This window comes from Salvelinus sp. IW2-2015, linkage group LG4q.1:29 (assembly GCF_002910315.2).
Source record: "Salvelinus sp. IW2-2015 linkage group LG4q.1:29, ASM291031v2, whole genome shotgun sequence".
NCBI classification, from domain to species: domain Eukaryota; kingdom Metazoa; phylum Chordata; class Actinopteri; order Salmoniformes; family Salmonidae; genus Salvelinus; species Salvelinus sp. IW2-2015.
The window spans coordinates 45,428,291-45,446,590 of NC_036842.1; the positions used below are offsets into that span (position 1 = coordinate 45,428,291).

An 18,300-nucleotide genomic window follows, 5' to 3' on the forward strand; every position below is an offset into this window, starting at 1 on the left:
GACAGTGATTAAATCTTTCCAATTGATTTGTACAAGTCGATAACAGTCGAGTCGTTGCTGTAGTTTGTTTATACTGTAGCCTACGTCCGCTAAAATACAGCTTTAAAAATGAATTTTAAAGTCCGCGCTGCAAGAAAAGAGGATTGTAAGGAAATATCTAGAATGATTATGGTGAGTTTGCTAAACAACGTCGTACACTCAACCTGTCACATGGTGCATGTTCAGTAAAAGTAATTTTGCTGCACTCACTGCTTTTTTACATTGTAGCGATCGCAAGCCAAATAGCCTATCATTCATAATAGCTGCATTTACATTGCAGTATAATTGCCTGTGTCCAAGTTGTGTTAGGCTACTACAGTTTGCTGAGCGCAGTAATTTTGCAGTTCAAGTGCAGATTTATTTTTACATTCTGCAAGTTATGTAAGGATGGAAGTAGAATGTTGGTTAGAAACCTGGGGTGCATTGTTTGATTAAAGGTTTGTTACGTTGCGTAACGGCTTGTACTGTGTAATCATTCGTCCAAAACGTTTTGCAATGGAAACCGTTTACTCCAAACGTTTGGATATTTTTTTACACTGCTACTACTTGCTGTTTGTTATCTATGCATAGTCACTTTACTCCTACCTACATGTACAAATGCCTCGACTAACCTGTACCCCCGCACATTGACTCGGTACCGGTACCCCCTTTATATAGCCTCTAGGGAACCAAATGGCTACCTGGACTATTTGCATTGTGTGCCCTCCCTCTCTTTTTACGCTGCTGCTACTCTCTGTTTATCATATATGCATAGTCACTTTAACTATACATTCATGTACATACTACCTCAATTGGGGTGACAAACCAGTGCTCCCGCACATTGGCTAACCGTGCTATCTGCATTGTGTCCCGCCAACCCCTCTTTTATGCTACTGCTACTCTCTGTTCATCATATATGCATAGTCACTTTAACCATATCTACATGTACATACTACCTCAATCAGCCTGACTAACCGGTGTCTGTATGTAGCCTCTCTACTTTTATAGCCTCGCCTGTCTTTTTACTGTTTTATTTATTTACTTACCTATTCTTCACCTAACACCTTTTTTGCACTATTGGTAAGTAAGCATTTCACTGTAAGGTCTACCTACACCTGTTGTATTCGGCGCACGTGACAAATAATAAACTTTGATTTGACAATGACTCTGTACCGGTACCCCCTGTATATAGCCTCCACATTGACTCGGTACCGGTACCCCCTGTATATAGTCTCCACATTGACTCGCTACCGGTACCCCCTGTATATAGACCCCACGGTCCGGCTTTAAGTAGCACACGTATAACCCAGCTAACAGAACATCTCGCTGGGTCTGGGTTGCCATTTGATTAAGTGTTCAGGAGTCTTATGGCTTGGGGGTAGAAGCTGTTTAGAAGCCTCTTGGACCTAGACTTGGTGCTCCGGTACCGCTTGCCGTGCGGTACCAGAGAGTACCTGCACGGCTGGAGTCTGACATTTTTTAGGGACTTCCTCTGACACCGACTGGTATAGAGGTCCTGGATGGCAGGAAACTTATATGGTTACTAATGTCATAACAATATTACCACCCTATCTTGAGATATTGGACAGAAAGTGTTKAATTTAAGATTCCAGACAGGTAATTTGGTGCCTCATCGGAAGGGATTATCATTGACCTTTTCCGATTACTTGAAAATAAGATCTCAATAGTAGAACAATAGTAAGTCCTATCCTGATGAAATAAAGTGTTCTGTGTTTCTGAGAAGCTGCTCTATATCATGGAATACACCAGAACAAAAGTTTTATTTTGACCCCCATCAAAATGGGAATTGGGAAGTGAAGTGGTCCGCTATTGGCCGTTGCTCTTGTCAGTCTATGAAAGACATTGTGTCATTGGATCTTCCTGAGACTCTGCCCCTACGAGGAGTTACCCCACAGTGAGACACCATCATAGAACCATGGTTACTTGAAGTAACCTTCAGTTTCTTCATGTAGGCCTACTGTCTTTTTACATTTCCACCCCCCACATTTGTCTGTTTCTCTTAGGAGTTGGCTGTGTATGAGAAAATGGCAGACCAGGTGAAGACTTCTCATGAAGGTCATTTGACAACTTTTGCCAGTAATTTAAAGTTATTTCCTTTAAACTTGAACCTGAACTTAACCTGTCTCCGTTTCTCTGGCAGAGTTGGAGCGTGATGGGTTCTCTCCAAACCCCTTCTATGAATGCCTGATCGCTGAAGTGCCAGATGAACACAAGACCAAAGATGGTAAAAGATCTGCATTTCAATGGAACTTAATGCCTGTACATGTGAAAATGTGTTGTGCTTGTATGGAAGCTCATATGTTCATATCAAATTTGATCAGATTGCAGTGCCTAATCATTAGTATTCAACCCCCTTGGGTTTCTTCACATTTTATTACAAARTGGGATTAAAATTGATTGAATTGTCATTGATCTACACCAAATACTCTGTCAAAGGTTTTTTTTCTCTCGACTGAGGGACCTTACAGATAATTGTGTTTGCGGGGTACAGAAATGGGCTTGTTGCACACAGAGTGAGTTCATACAAATGATGTGATTTGCTAAGCAATTGTTTATTCCTGAACTGTTAATACTTTGTGCACCCTCCCCTGGTGAGGATAATGGCACTGAGCCTTTTTCTATCATGTTTTATAAAATGGGAGAACACATTGGGAGGGATCTTAGACCATTCCTCCATAGTGAATCTTTCCTTRTCCTTGATGTCTTTCGATCTGCGCTTATGGACTGCCCTCTTCCATTCAAACACACATGTTTTCAATTGGATTCAAGTATGGAGACTGAGATGGCCATTGCAAAATGTAGATTTTTTTTTATGTGTTTGAGGTCATTGTCTTGCTGGAAGATCCACTTGCGGCCATGTTTCAGTCTCCGGGCAGAGGCAACCAGGTGTGTGGCTAAAAGGACTTGGTAGTTGGTAGAGTTCGTGATGCTGTTGACCATAAGGTCCCCAGGACCAGTGGAAGCAAAACAGCCCCGTCACCATGTTTTACAGCTTTAGGTATGGTATTATATTCTGTGCATGCATCATTCTTTCACAGCCAAACCCAGCACTGGTCTGCATGGCCAAATAGCTCTATTTTCATCTCATCTGCCCGTAGCACCCAATTCCAATGCCATTTAGCAAACTGCAGCCGTTTACATTTTCTGATTGCTCTCAATAAAGGCTTTTTTATGTCAACCCTTCCAAGTAGCCTATTATCATGGATGTGGTGTCTAATTGTAGATTTGTAGACCCCAAGATGCAACCAAGTTCTGAAATTCTCCCACTGTGGCCTTTGGACTTTTCTTTGCCTCCTGAAGCATCTTCAGACACAAGATACACTTGGATCCTCTACCAGGCAGGTTAAATGTTGCCCTAATGATGGTAAGATCTATATTCGTTTTTTCAGTAGTTTTCTTTTGTTCCCATTGCCTGATTTATGAAAGTCAACAACCATTTGTTTCTTTCCCCATGGTGATGATGACAGAGATTGTACACACTCATTTTATACCCCAGTGGTGACATGAAAAAATGCTATAGTACACTATGGTCTAAATACTGTAGTATTACTATATTTATATACTATAGTATTCAGTAGTGTTTTTGGACATGACTGTAGTAAAATATAGTATTCACTTGTGTTTTTGAGGACTTAACTGTAGTATATTATAGTAACACCTGCCGATTTAAGAGTTAGCAAAAATGGCATAACTACCAGACTAAGCCGGTTACTGTTTAATGAGGGGAACACCTCAACCAGAACATAAGACACACAGGTTTGTGACAGGCCACCTATTGAGTTGGGTCAACCGTTCTGAGAAATGCAACAGACCATACAACACCTTAGCAAAAATATAAACAATGTATTACAATTGTAACATCTAAACGTCAGACAGGTTCTAGGCCAAATAAAGGGAACCCGTATAGAGGCAGATATGAAGAACAAGCAACGTTTAAAGCTTAGAGGATTAGGTTTGCTTGTTTTACACAAATAACACATTAACAAGAGTACACCAAAATGACTTATTTGATCTGTTACCTCTACTGGATATACACCAGTGGTTTCAGAGATTCAAGTTCACAAGATGCCCAAAAACAGAGAAACAATACTGTACTTCTGATGGTAGAAAATAACAGTAAACTTAATTTATGTAAATCAATATTTTAGAAATACAAATGACTACTTAAAGACAGTCACCTTATTGGAGGGCGCTGCCAATAAACTGCCTGGACCACAAACCAGCAAAGCCTCTTCAAACAAATCAGCTGAAAACAAAATGACATTGCAGTGGCTTTACATAAGGAACATCTTAAAATTGTAACACATGAATAAACTCACTGATGGTCAAACTCAACACACCATTCAGAACTATCGACCACACCCCTGACATTTATTCAAGACAGCATGGTCACCAAATGGTTGCTCACAGAAACAAACCGACGCTCTCCCCTGAACATGATCAAGGGGTGCTTTTTATACAGTTCTTGCATGTCCTCCCCTAATAAGGGTGCTCAGGGAAACACTGACCAAAACTTTGGTTCCTAGCCTGTCACACAATATTCTTCTGTTACAAGATTGTAACTTGATTGAGGTTAAGATGAGGGTTATGGTGATACCCATCTACTGTGTGACTCCAGTTAAAGAGCAGGTGGAGGCAGAGATGCAGTTCAGTTTAAGAGTCTTTATAGATTCAGGTAATGGAGACGATACAATACAGGGAATGAGTGACAGTTGTTGACATGAGACCAAGACTCTTGAATTGAGTCTTGGTTGGCTTTGTATGGAGTAAAGTTTATCTAAAAGGAGACGCAAGGTGCAAATAATAACAGCAATGAACATACATAATCATCTTTTAATGGCAATAATCAATGACTATATGCAAATGCAATACGCATATAAATGGGTAAAGCTATGCATATATATGTATAATATATATATACATAGTAGCCGTTAATAGTGAAGGGCCAGAAAGGGGGTGGAATAGCATGCAGCATGGTAGGCCGAAGCTATAGCAGACTAATTTATCAATGGCTGCATAGTATGGCAAGCAAACAAACAAAATGAAAATAGCAAGCATAGCCATAAAACAGGCCTAGTTAGCATAACAAAGGCAATGCACAAAAAGGGCAACAATTATTAACGTGTCAATCATCAGACAATCATAAATATGCTAGGTATTTGAAATGCTCCTCTTTGATAATATGATATGTGACTTCAAGTCTTACGTATTTAGGATTGTCTGAGTAGAGCAAGCCACTATCTTCCAAAAATACCACAGCTTCCAAAATATAAACACATGTAACAACTTGTAAGATTTTACTGAGTTACAGTTCATATGAGGAAATCAGTCAATTTAAACAAATAAATTAGGCCCTAGTCTATGGGTTTCACATGTCTGGGAATACAGATATGCATCKGTTGGCCACAGATGCCTCACAATGGGCCTCGGGATCTCATCACGAAGACACATTTCCGAGTTGAGCAGGACTATTATGAGATGGAGTTACATTGAGATGCCACCGGGCTGCAAGCAAAGTCGGGAGAAGAGGAATATTGGGACAGGGACTATTGAGAATTTTCCAGAACATGTGTGGCCGTTATACATTTCAGGATAGTCAGCAAGATGAGTGCACTATATGTGGGTCTGGGTCATTAGACACCATTAGACATGCACCTGTCTGGGGAGTGGACATGACTGGTTATTTCTGTGACGGTGTTGTGGCCTAATATGTACTGTTGCTATGGTTACACCTCTTGGGTCTTTWSCAGAACACGGGTGTTCCTGTCGGAGGAACTAGCAGGATGACGTGTGTTTGTTTTTGTAAAGTGCTATGGACTGTTGCTATGGTCCTACATCCATGCACCTGTCTTAGTCGAGAACAAGTCTCTATGTTTGATCTATTGGTGTGGCTCTACAGTTTCCATGCCCTAATATGAAACCAAACTAAAATGAGTGCAAGGCAATAAGATAACGGTGGCTAAATGCCAGAGGGGATGAGTCCTTAAGAGGAGTTACTATGTGTGACATAAGGAGGAAAAATGTATAAGAAGTATGTGCCAAGACTGGAAAGTTAGTTGCTTTCATGAACCAACTCAGCTTTTATAATGGTGTAATAAAAGTCTGTTTGAACTCACAGGCTCCGTTATTTGAGAAATATGATTGACTGAATATTTCCACGATAGGACACCGAAAGGTGGATTTCTGAGGAGGAATGGAGGGGGAAAAAAGATGAAGAAGAGGTTGAAGGGAATGTGGAAAGCAGAGGTTGGATTTGAATTTGAGGAAGATGGCAATAAAAATGGAGATGGAGTGTCGAAGAAGATTGGTGTCACGTGCGAACAGAGTGAGCTGTGCACCAGACCGAGTTCTGGAGGTGAAGTGGAAGTGAATGAGGGCGAGTTAAGTGAGGTGGAAGGTGTGGTGAAGAGCTCAGAACCTGAGCCTGACATCAWTGGACACGATAAAGAAGAATCTGGTGCAGTAGGAATGGGTGGGAAAGGAGTTGGGTGCAGTTGAATCAGTGAAAGTATCTTGAAGTGGACTTGTGATATTTGTTTGTTTCTTCCGACCAGATGGAGCGGGTGATCCGTGTCACGCAACTTCGGTCAAGACCTGTTTTTTGCTTTGCTCTTAGGAACAGGGCACCGTTGAAAGGAGTGATTACTGGGGTAGCGTTAAGCGTCGCGGTGGAGCAATTGAAGTTGAAGATTCCTGGTGTTTGTGACGCCCATCTTTTGTTGTGACGCAGACCCGGTGGGAAGCGTGGTGAAATAGAGGAGTCACTGTCAGTCCTTTTGAGTTTTGAGTCAGTCTTTACCCAGCATTCATGCTAGGATACAGTTGAAGTCGGAAGTTTACATAAACTTACGTTGGAGGCATTAAAACTCGTTTTTCAACCACTCCACAAATTTCTTGTTAACAAACTATAGTTTTGGCAAGTCTGTTAGGACATCTACTTTGCATGACACAAGTTATTTTTCCAACAATTGTTTACAGACAGATTATTTCACTTATAATTCACTGTATCACAATTCCAGTGGGTCAGAAGTTTACATACACTAAGTTGACTGTGCCTTTAAACAGCTTGGAAAATTCCAGAAAATGATGTCATGGCTTTAGAAGCTTCTGATAGGCTAATTTACATCATTTGAGTCAATTGGAGGTGTACCTGTGGATGTATTTCAAGGCCTACCTTCAAACTCAGTGCCTCTTTGCTTGACATCATGGGAAAATCAAAAGAAATCAGCCAAGACCTCAGAAAACAAATTGTAGACCTCCACAAGCCTGGTTCATCCTTGGGAGCAATTCCCAAATGCCAGAAGGTATCACGTTCATCTGTACAAACAATAGTACGCAAGAAAAACACCATGGGACCACGCGGCTGTCATACCGCTCAGGAAGGAGACGCGTTCTGTCTCCTAGAGATGAACGTGCTTTGGTGCGAAAAGTGCAAATCAATCCCAGAACAACAGCAAAGGAACTTGTGAAGATGCTGGAGGAAACCGGTACAAAAGCATCTACATCCACAGTAAAATGAATCCTATATCGACATAACCTGAAAGGCCGCTCAGCAAGGAAGAAACCACTGCTCCAAAACCGCTATAAAAAAGCCAGACTGCGGTCTGCAACTGCACATGGGGACAAAGATCGTACTTTTTGGAGAAATGTCCTCTGGTCTGATGAAACAAAAAGGGAACTGTTTGGCCATAATGACCATCGTTATGTTTGGAGGAAAAAGGGGRAGGCTTGCAAGCCGAAGAACACCATCCCGACCGTGAAGCACGGGTGTGGCAGCATCATGTTGTGGGGATGCTTTGCTGCAGGAGGGACTGGTGCACTTCATAARATAGATGGCATCAGAGGAAGGAAAATTATGTGGATATATTGAAGCAATATCGCAAGACATCAGTCAGGAAGTTAAAGCTAGGTCGCAAATGGGTCTTCCAAATGGACAATGACCCCAAGCAAAATGGCTTAAAGACAACAAAGTCAAGGTATTGGAGTGGCCATCACAAAGCTCTGACCTCAATCCTATAGAACATTTGTGGGCAGAACTGAAAAAGTGTGTGCGAGCAAGGAGGACTACAAACCTGACTCAGTTACACCAGCTCTGTCAGGAGGAATGGGCCAAAATTCACCCAACTTATTGTGGGAAGCTTGTGGAAGGCTACCCGAAACGTTTGACCCAAGTTAAACAATTTAAAGGCAATGCTACCAAATACTMATTKAGTGTATGTAAACTTCTGACCCACTGGGAATGTGATGAAATAAAAGCTGAAATAAATCATTCTCTCTGCTATTATTCTGACATTTCACATTCTTAAAATAAAGTGGTGATCCTAACTGACCTAAGACAGGGAATTTTTACTAGGATTAAATGTCAGGATTTGTGAAAACCTGAGTTTTAAATGTATTTGGCTAAGGTGTATGTAAACTTCCGACTTCAACTGTACAGTACCAGTCAAAAGTTTGGACACACCTACACATTTCTAAAAACAATTTTCTACATTGTAGAATAATAGTGAAGACATCACTATTACTATGAAATAACACATATGGAATCATGTAGTAACCAGAAAAGTGTTAAACACATCAAAATAAATTTGAGATTCTTCAAAGTAGACACCATTTGCCTTGATGACAGCTTTGCACACTCTTGGCATTCTCTCAACCAGCTTCAAGAGGAATGCTTTTCCAACAGTCTTGAAGAAGTTCCCACATTTGATGAACACGTGGAGTGGTTGAAAAACGAGTTTTACTGACTCCAACCTAAGTGTATGTAAACTTCCGACTTATATTATTATTATTAATATATATTTTTTTGCTAAATAGGTGGGGCTCACCTGCCCTGAATGACGGGTCACCACTGATCTTGGTGGCAAATGCTGTTTGCCTCCAACCTTGTTTTAGTACCACAGCTTCCTCTGAGCTTAATGTCAGTGGCCATCGACAACAGGGCATCATAGATCTCCCCGAGTTGGTAATGCACAGGTTTCACAGCCTCCACCCGGCTCTCCCAGCTCGTGGTGCCTGGTGGTTTCACTGTGAGTCCATATTTTACGTACTTTTTCGGCAAGTCCCAGCGGTGTGTAGATCCGGATAAAAATCTCTTGGATGGTGTTAAAAAAACTCAGGAGCCTCCAAGCAACATGATGCTTCATCAGAGAGAAGCAGGTTCAGTGAGTGCACGCTGCATGGCACAAAAAAGGACCTTGGATTGATATCCTGCACTCTCTTTTGAACTCCGCTGTGCCTCCCCCGTATATTCGCCCCGTTGTCATACCCTTGCCCTCTCATGTCCATGTTGTCATGTTTCTGTAGTTTTGAACTGAGCAACTCGGTCATACCTGTTCCTGTTGCGTCAAGCAGTTCACTAAACTCCAGGAAGTGCTCTCTCGTGCGCACTGACCCATCATCCTCGGTTGAAACAAAATGCACCACCATGGCCGTCTGCTCTGTTTTGCTCTTGTCTGGTGTGCTGTCCAAAATTATAGAAAAATATTTAGCTGCTTTTAGCTCACTGCACGCTGTCTGCTCGATCTCTTGTGCCAGCATGTCAATGATTTTGTTCTGGATTATTTTAGAGGTAGTGCATGTGTTTCTTTGGATTGTACTCTCCTTACATGCTCCTTCATGATTCCATCAAAAATACCCAGCATTTCCACAAACTTCAGAAAGTTCCCATTATTTGGCTCGATCAGCCTGTCAGTGGTCCCACGTAGCGCAATGTTCTGGGTGGCCATTACACGTATCAGGGCTATGAGTCAATGCAGCATCTACTGCCATTGGAGAGTCTCCGTCAATAGCTCGCTGGGCTTGGGCATCAATAGTTTGCTTGGACACCAGCCTGATCTCCAGCTCCTTCCACCTCTGGAAACTATCTAGGTGGTCATGCGACTTCTCATGCGAGCTGTGGAGGTGGCACAGATTCTTCCAGTCCCTGGTTCCATCCCTGACCAGCGCATATTTGCAATCGTGTGAAAAATGTTTGCCGCAAAAACAGAAGGCTGGATCGTTTTGCTTGGAATAGACATGCCATGGTCTCTCCACTCTCCCCGTTCGCCATCCTCCTATTGTAGTGGCCCCTCATCTCTTGGGAAATTACCCCCCTTTCCCTGATGTGGCCCAGCCTGCACTAACATGTCCCGTAAAGATCCATTCATATATTTTGGCCACTCACCGGGATCTTTTTTGGCAAATCTTGTTTGAGATCTCCATAGCTTACTTTAAGCTGAATTTATATCCACTAGTAGTAGCTAGCTAATGTTAACAGGCTAGGTTAGGCTACTGCCTTAATCACTAATCGTCTTAGTCACACACAAACACTAAAAAACAAAACAATAATTTGATTAGCAGATACATTTTTATTAATGTTTCACAATTGGATAATCTCATATAAACACACACATCACCATAGCTACCAAGGATAGTGGGAGTGAACTTCGGGAGAAGCGGGAATGGGGTGGGGGCGGGAACTGAAGCAACGGCTATGAGCTGGTGGCTGGGGCACCGGCTGTGTAGTAGCCAATCGGGGGCGCCGGAGGGCGGTAGTCAATTGCCAAAATGTCACCCCAAATTCAAGTGCCGACATAGGCAGCCGCCAAATCTTGCCTAATGGGAGAGCCAGCCCTGAGTATACTACAGTCATGTCCGCAAAAACACGACAGTGAGTACTACCGTAAAGTCCGCAAAAATACTACAGTGAATACTGTAGTATAATACAGACATGTCCACAAAAAACACTATAGTGAATACTAGTGCTGAGCGATTTAAAAAAACGTTGTCGGTTCAAATACTTAAATTCCATTTAGTTAGTATTTTTTTTGTGAGCCCAACGCACTGTTTCTCGAGAGACATGAAATAATTTGCGAGAGAACTCAAATCTAGAACCTTGTGAGACGCTGGGCTAATGGGATTTTTCATTAAGCAAATATTCAAACCTAGTTCAGTGCAGAAACGTGGTAATTAACTACAATGACCATAATCCACTGCCTTTTTCTGTTTCGAACAGAGACCGATCAGAGAGGAAGTCGAAGTGAGAGGTTTCACTCTCGCCAAAATCTGTCAAAAATAAGTCCTTCGCGTTTCTATGGGATTATTTTGTCGCCTGTCTTCCTGCCTTTGGGACAATGACTGCTATTGTTAGGGCGGAGGCATGAGCATCTCATCGTTATACAGATCTCTGGATGGAAACACTTTCACGCCTGCTACGTTACAATAGATGCACGCAAACTGCATAGATCGCATGAGAGGAATGTACACAACAGAACCACGAAAGGGACAGAGACAGTTTGTGAAAGTATAACTTATCTACTTTGAAGAACAAGTCATGATTTCATCAGACCGCTCTGAAGAATACTTAGGCAATCTAGCTAAATAGGGAGAATAACTGGTTGGCTGACTGCTACTGCCTGAGCAGAGATGAGATGATAACTTTAAGGTAAAAAAAGAAAAGTCATCAAATAAAAACAAAGTAATATACACAACATAAATATTTAACTATTTCATAGTAACTTCAAATTGTTCTATTGAGGTCTACCCAATGTGGACCTGACAAAGACAATGGAATATTTTTTGTTGTTGAATTTCCTTTAAAAAGCTCTAAAATCATTGTAATGTCAATATAAAAGTACCCAGGCAAGATGGCGCCGACAGACATGGCAGCTCTGCTTCTAGCTCCTAAGCAACTTTGCAGTATTTAAAAAATATGTATTTATTTTACAATTTTTAATTTAACCTTTATTGAATTATATGCAAGTCATTTAAGAACAAATTCTTATTTACAATGACGTCCTACCCCGGCCAAACCCAGACGACGCTGGGTCAGTTGTGCTCTGCCCTATGGGACTCCCAATCACAGCCGGTTGTGATACAGCCTRGAATCAAACCAAGGCCTGTAGTGACGCCTCTAGCACTGCGATGCAGTGCCTTAGACCGCTGCCTGTGTTATTTCTTACATTATTAGCCCAGAACGATTTTTGTGTTATTACATACAGCCGGAAATAACTTTTGGATATCAGAGCGGTGGTAACTCACCAGCATTACGACCAGGAATACGACTTTACCGATCCTTTGTTCGTTCCCCCCAGGGCAATTGAACTTATCCTAGAGGCTTCTAGTCCGACTCAGGAGGCGTGCACACCATCCACTGCTTCCGAGTATATTACTTGCTAATATACAGTCTCTGGACAATAAAGTAGACGAGCTCAGGGCGAGGATCTTCTTCCAGAGAGACATCAGGGACTGTAACATACTCACGGAATCATGGCTCTCTCCGGATATACTGTCCCCGTTCAAACAGCCAGCTGGGTTCTCAGTACATCGCGCAGACAGGAATAAAGAACTCTCCGGGAATAAATATGGTAGTGAGAGGAAGCCCACTGGTGGGCAGTGGGAGAAGATGTAGCGAGAGGGATTTTGGCCAACATTCTGCAAATTTTCTCATCAATGAAACATTTGCTCTCAATACAGTTTTTTGTTCCCAGAACTATAGTCTACAATGGACAGAGTGGACTAAGTTTTGTAGACTTTACCCTTTGCAAAAGTTTTTTAAAATTGCGCTGTGTAGAAGGAGTGCAAAGGCGAATTGAGTTACTGCACACGCGCACTTCACAGAGTAGGCTTTCCCAAACGGAAATATGCAGACGCATGCTAGAATGTTCCAATAGGATCTCGCTAGTGCGTGCCTGGCTCTGCCCATCTCCTTGCTTGTTCAGCCCACTATGACTCATTTTAATACAAACAGTGTAGTTATTCCCTCTGTAAGGCAATCAAACAGCCAAAACGTCAGGACAGAGACAAAGTGGAGTCGCAATTCAACAGCTCAGACACGAGACGTATGTGGCAAGATCCACAGACAATCACGGATTACAAAGGGAAACATCGCGGACACCGACGTCTTGCTCCCGGACAAGCTAAATACTTTATTCGCCCACTTTGTGGATAGCACAGTGCCACCGACGTGGCCCGCTCCCAAGAGTTGTGGGCTCTCGTTCTCCATGGTCGACGTGAGTAGGACATTTTAAGCGTGTTAACCCTTGCAAGGCTATTGGCCTAGACGGCATCTCTAGCCGCTTCCTCAAAGCATGTGCAGACCATCTGGCTGGAGTGTTTACAGACATATTCAATCTCTCCCTATCCCAGTCTGCTGTCCCCACTTGCTTCAAGATGCCACCATTGTTCCTGTACCCAATAAAGCAAAAGTAACTGAACTAAACGACTATCGCCCCTTATCACTCACTTCTGTCGTTATGAAGTGCTTTAAGAGGATAGTTAAGGATCATATCACCTCTACCTTACCTGACACCCTAGACCAGGGGTGTCAAACTCAAATACCCAGTGGGCCAAAATGTAAAACCTGAACAAAGTCGCGGGCCAACATTGAACAAATGAACCTTTTAATATGGACCCAAACAAGTTTTGCTTTAACATTGAATATGGAACAAGCATCGCTTATTACCATACAATATATAATTTAATAGTGGAGACATGCAAAATCGAATTTCAAATGAAAAAACACATCAATGGCATTCATTTATTAAATAAATACAATTTAAATAAAAATCGTATGCCTCCTTTCTATTTGCAGCCTTCTGATTTAAATACCAAAATAAACATTTTCCACTGGCTAATAATTTTACAAATAAAATGATAATAAATCAATCAACCATTCAAGCCCATGCCTTGTAGCAAGAAAAAGTGCACAAAGAAAACGTTAATTATTGCACACTGATCTAATCTGATGTGCCCAAGCCAGAAACCTGGCATCTCTTCTTGGATGCTAGTTCACTCCTTACTTACAGCCACGTTGACTCCACAAACAAGACAAACAGGTTTGTCTTTTACATATGTAAACAGATATTCTGCCTCCCACTTGTCCAGAAAGCTCCTGTTTTCTGCCTTTCTTTTCGCCATTTTTGGGAAGGGATAGCGCGCTGACAGTTGTAGCGTCTATGTTGCTATGACTACTGTCACAGAGGAGMGGGCGTTTCTGGGTCCTGTCCTGATTGGCGCGCGAAAACAACAGCAGAGCATTATGGGATTCGTAGTATTAGCGGTGAATGCGCTGTATAATACCGGCGGGCCAGCTCTAGTAGTAATTTGGTATTGTCTCGCGGGCCAAATATAATTACCAGAGTTTGACACCCATGCCCTAGACCCACTTTAATTTGCCTACCGCCCCAAAAAACAGACGATGCAATCGCCATCACACTGCACACTGTCCTATCCCTATCTGGACAAGAGGAATACCTATGTAAGAATGCTGTTTATTGACTATAGCTCAGCATTCAACACCATAGTACCATCCAAGCTCATCATTAAGATCGGGGCCCTGGGTCTGTGCAACTGGGTTCTGGACTTCATGACGGGCCGCTCCCAGGTGGTGAAGGTAGGAAACAACACCTCCACTTTGCTGATCCTCAACACAGGGGCCCCACAAGGGTGCGTGCTCAGCCCCCTCCTGTACTCCCTGTTCACCCATGACTGCATGGCAACGCAGGCCTATAACTCAATCATCAAGTTTGCAGATGACATCACAGTAGTAGGCCTGATTACCAACAATGACAAGACAGCCTACAGGGAGGAGGTGAGGGCCCTGGGGGAGTGCTGCCATGAAAATAACCTCACCCAACGGCAACAAAACAAAGGTGCTGATCATTGACTTCAGGAAACAGCAGAGGGAGCACCCTCCCCTATCCACATCAATGGGACTGCAGTGGAGAAGGTGAAAAGCTTAAAGTTCCTCAGCGTACATAATCACTGACAAACTGAAATGGTCCACCCACACAGACAGTGTGGTGAAGAAGGCGCAACAGCGCCTCTTCAACCTCAGGAAGCTGAAGAAATTTGGCTTAGCACCTAAAACCCTCACAAACTTTTACAGATGCACAATTGACAGCATCCTGTCGCGCTGTATCCGCCTGGTACGGCAACTGCACCGCCCGCAACCGCAGGGCTCTCCAGAGCGTGATGCGGTCTGCCCAATGCATCATCGGGGACAAACTACCTGCCCTCATTTTGACAGCTATCTTTTTGAGATGTAATTTTTTACTTTTTAAACAAAAGCTCTTTCTCTGAGAAATTATATTAGTATAATATAATTTCCCCCTTTTTTGCATACAATATAGCTCAGAATTGTATTATTTATTTMGTCTTTTTTGCTCATCTTTATCAAGGGTGTCAATAATTTGAGGTGACTGCATATAACTAAGACATTTTAGTTATTTAGTTTTTATTTAATTGTAAACATTTTTATTTCTTTTCACTTTGACATTATGGAGTATTTTGTGTAGATCCGTGACAGCCGTTTATTATCCCATCACGAAAGACGGCACCCTACACAGAGCAATGTCCCCAATCACTGCCCTGGGGCATTGGGAAAAGTTTTAGACCAGAGGAAAGGGTGCCTCTTACTGACCCTTCAACRCCGCTTCCAGCAGCATCTGGTCTCCCAAGTTCTAGAGTTTCATCAGAACGTTCCAACAACATTAATGTAAAAAATTCATTACACCTCATGTCTTGTTCCTGTTGTCGAACCAATAAAGTCCCTGTTAGATGAGCTACTGATCCATTCATAGCTGTTTGTCTGTTGGCAAGGTTAGAGATACTCACACACAGTGCTTTTAACACACAGTGCCTTCAGAAAGTATTTATACCCATATTCCACATTTTGTTGCGTTGTTTTCACCCATCTACAGAAAATACCACAGGGACATTCAATGTCGTCTAGGTAAGCAACTCCAGTTGAACTTGATAGGTGTAAGCAATAGGGGGAATGCACGTTGAAGTAAATCTCAGCTGTGTTAGAAGTCAATAGAACACTTTTGATCATAGTGATTGAGGAGTATCTTTAGAACAGGCTAATATGCCCCACCAACATTAGACAACTATTCAGAATCAATGATGACCAACAGACATGGTGGCGTAGCAGGAAGATCTGAATGCTGTGAGCCAAGAGGTTGTAAATTCAAACCCAGGTAAGGACATGTTGAATAATAATGACTGAATAAATGAACATGCACAATATCATATATGTCAAATACTGTATATAAGTTTAGGCATCCCGAGTGGCGCAGCGGGTTAAGGCACTACATCACATCGCTGTACTGAGGTGCCACTACAGCTATGACTAGGAGCCCCATAGGGTGGCACACAATTGACCATCCGGGTTAGGGGAGGGTTTGGCTGGGGGGCTTTAGCTCATCGTGCTCTAGCGTCTCTTTGTGGGGGGCCGGGCGAAGCTGACTCGGGTTGTCAGTTGAATAGTGTTTCCTCTGACACGTTGGTGCGGGTGACTTCCAGGTTAAGCTTTGTGTCAAGCAGCGCGGCTTGGTGGGACATGTTTTGGCGATGAGACAAGGTTGTAACTACCAATTGGGTATCTCGGAATTGGGGAGAAAATTGTGTTTAAAAAATGTATACTGTAAGTATGTTAAAAGCACTGTGTGTGAGTATCCCAAACCTTGCCAACAGACAAAAAGAGCTGTGAATTGATCAGTAGTTCACCAATCAAGGAATTTATGGGCTTGGCAACAGTAACAAGGTGTATTGAAACATAAACATTTGGGACCATCAGGCGACGTCCTGACAACCGACACACATTAATGTTCTTGCACTGTCCCATAAAACGTGTCTAGAACATTAATATTCTGAAAACCTAACCGTGCTCTAGATAAGTTTTGCTTGACATTAAGGGAATGTTCTCCTAACTTTAACACCAAAACATTCTAAAACGGCTCTCAGAAGGTTTTTTGCTAACATGGATAGAATGTTCTCCTAACTAACGGAAAACTGGACGCTCAAACATGAGGGGAACATTACGGGTAACACAGTTGGGTATCAGCTGACACTGCTTGTTTGTTGTGTGAAGGGTACACCGTCGTTGGGTACGCCCTTTACTTCTACACCTACAGCACGTGGAAGGGGCGGTCCGTGTACATGGAGGACCTCTATGTAATGCCTGACTTTAGAGGTAAATATGCATGTACACTTATTAGCCTACTGTACAACTATACTACCGTGTCTGTACAACAGTATCTGTTAAGTTCATAATTGAGTCAGCCAAATGTTCTACCAGATGTATAGAAAGAAATGGGAAAATTGGAAGAAATAAATCACACTTTGGGCTTTGCATTTGGTGTTTAAACACGGGAATGATTTGAGAAGGTACTGCTGTTAGGCTAGAAATGCTCCACCTCATGTCTGTTTAATTTTCTCCCTGTAGGAAAAGGCATCGGAAAGGGACTGATGGCCAAAGTAGCTCAGGTCGGTTTCACGTTCCACTGTATGGCCGATCCCAACTGGGACTCCTGCATCTATCTACCATGTTCATTATTATGTATGACTGACACATGAAGGACATTGTGTGATAAGAAGGTTAATTTATTGCCATTGAACCGCGTCCTCTGAATAGACGTGATGCTGTGTTCTCTCTATGCTTGATTAGTTGTGTGTGGTTGCTTCTCCAGGTAGGGGTGGAGAAGCAGTGTGTGCGGCTGCAGTTGTCTGTCCTAGAATGGAACAAACCGTCACTAGATTTCTACATTGCCAAGGGTGCCGAGGACCTGACTGCCAAAGAAGGTTGGCACTTCTTACGGTTTGATGGACAAACCCTGGACACATTAGCTAAGGAAGCACCTAAAGATTAGAGCATTTTATAGGCCTGGGTCTAGTTTAGTTCCGCCCATAACATCACACAGTGGGCAGGTTCATTTTGCATTGGTGGGTGGAGATTTCACTTTTCACTTTAGGACTAATGGAAACGCCGCTCAGCCGGAGCCCTGGGTGATGCAAAACAAACAAACCCAGTCCTCCTTTATGTTTAATGTGCATTTAAATATAGTCAAACATTATTACATTTATATATATATATAAAGTTTGGACACAGCTACTCATTCAAGCTGTCATCAAGGCAAACGGTGAACACTTAAAATGTATTTTGATTTGTTTAACACTTTTATGGTTACTCCATAATGTGTTATTTCATAGTTTTGATGTCTTCACTATTATTCTGCAATGTAGAAAATAGTAAAAATAAAGAAAAATCCTGTTACTATGTACTGTTTGTGTATAAATATAATTTGTTTATGTTGATGTGTCCTCAAGCTGTATTAAACCTAAATCTATAATTCAGAAAATGTAAATTCATAACTTTGATGTACAGCAGTAGTTTTGCTGGCCGTGCAGGAAGTGGGGATATAGCAGCAACATTGCACTAGCACATAGCCGGTGGAGCGTTTGTCTGAACATTGTGAGCAAGCATTTTAACCCTCTACCACT

At 42.3% G+C, this 18,300-nt stretch overlaps 1 protein-coding gene across 1 annotated transcript; it reads left to right on the forward strand.

The window, feature by feature from the left end:
• On the forward strand, nt 1–17,759 carry sat2b (spermidine/spermine N1-acetyltransferase family member 2b). Its single transcript, XM_023984796.2, has 6 exons — nt 1–171; nt 2,043–2,094; nt 2,180–2,263; nt 16,892–16,993; nt 17,246–17,286; nt 17,490–17,759. The coding sequence occupies exons 1-6, from the start codon at nt 109–111 to the stop codon at nt 17,667–17,669; spliced, it is 522 nt and encodes a 173-aa protein (XP_023840564.1). The 5' UTR covers nt 1–108; the 3' UTR covers nt 17,670–17,759.
• Nucleotides 17,760–18,300: the final 541 nt, after the last annotated feature.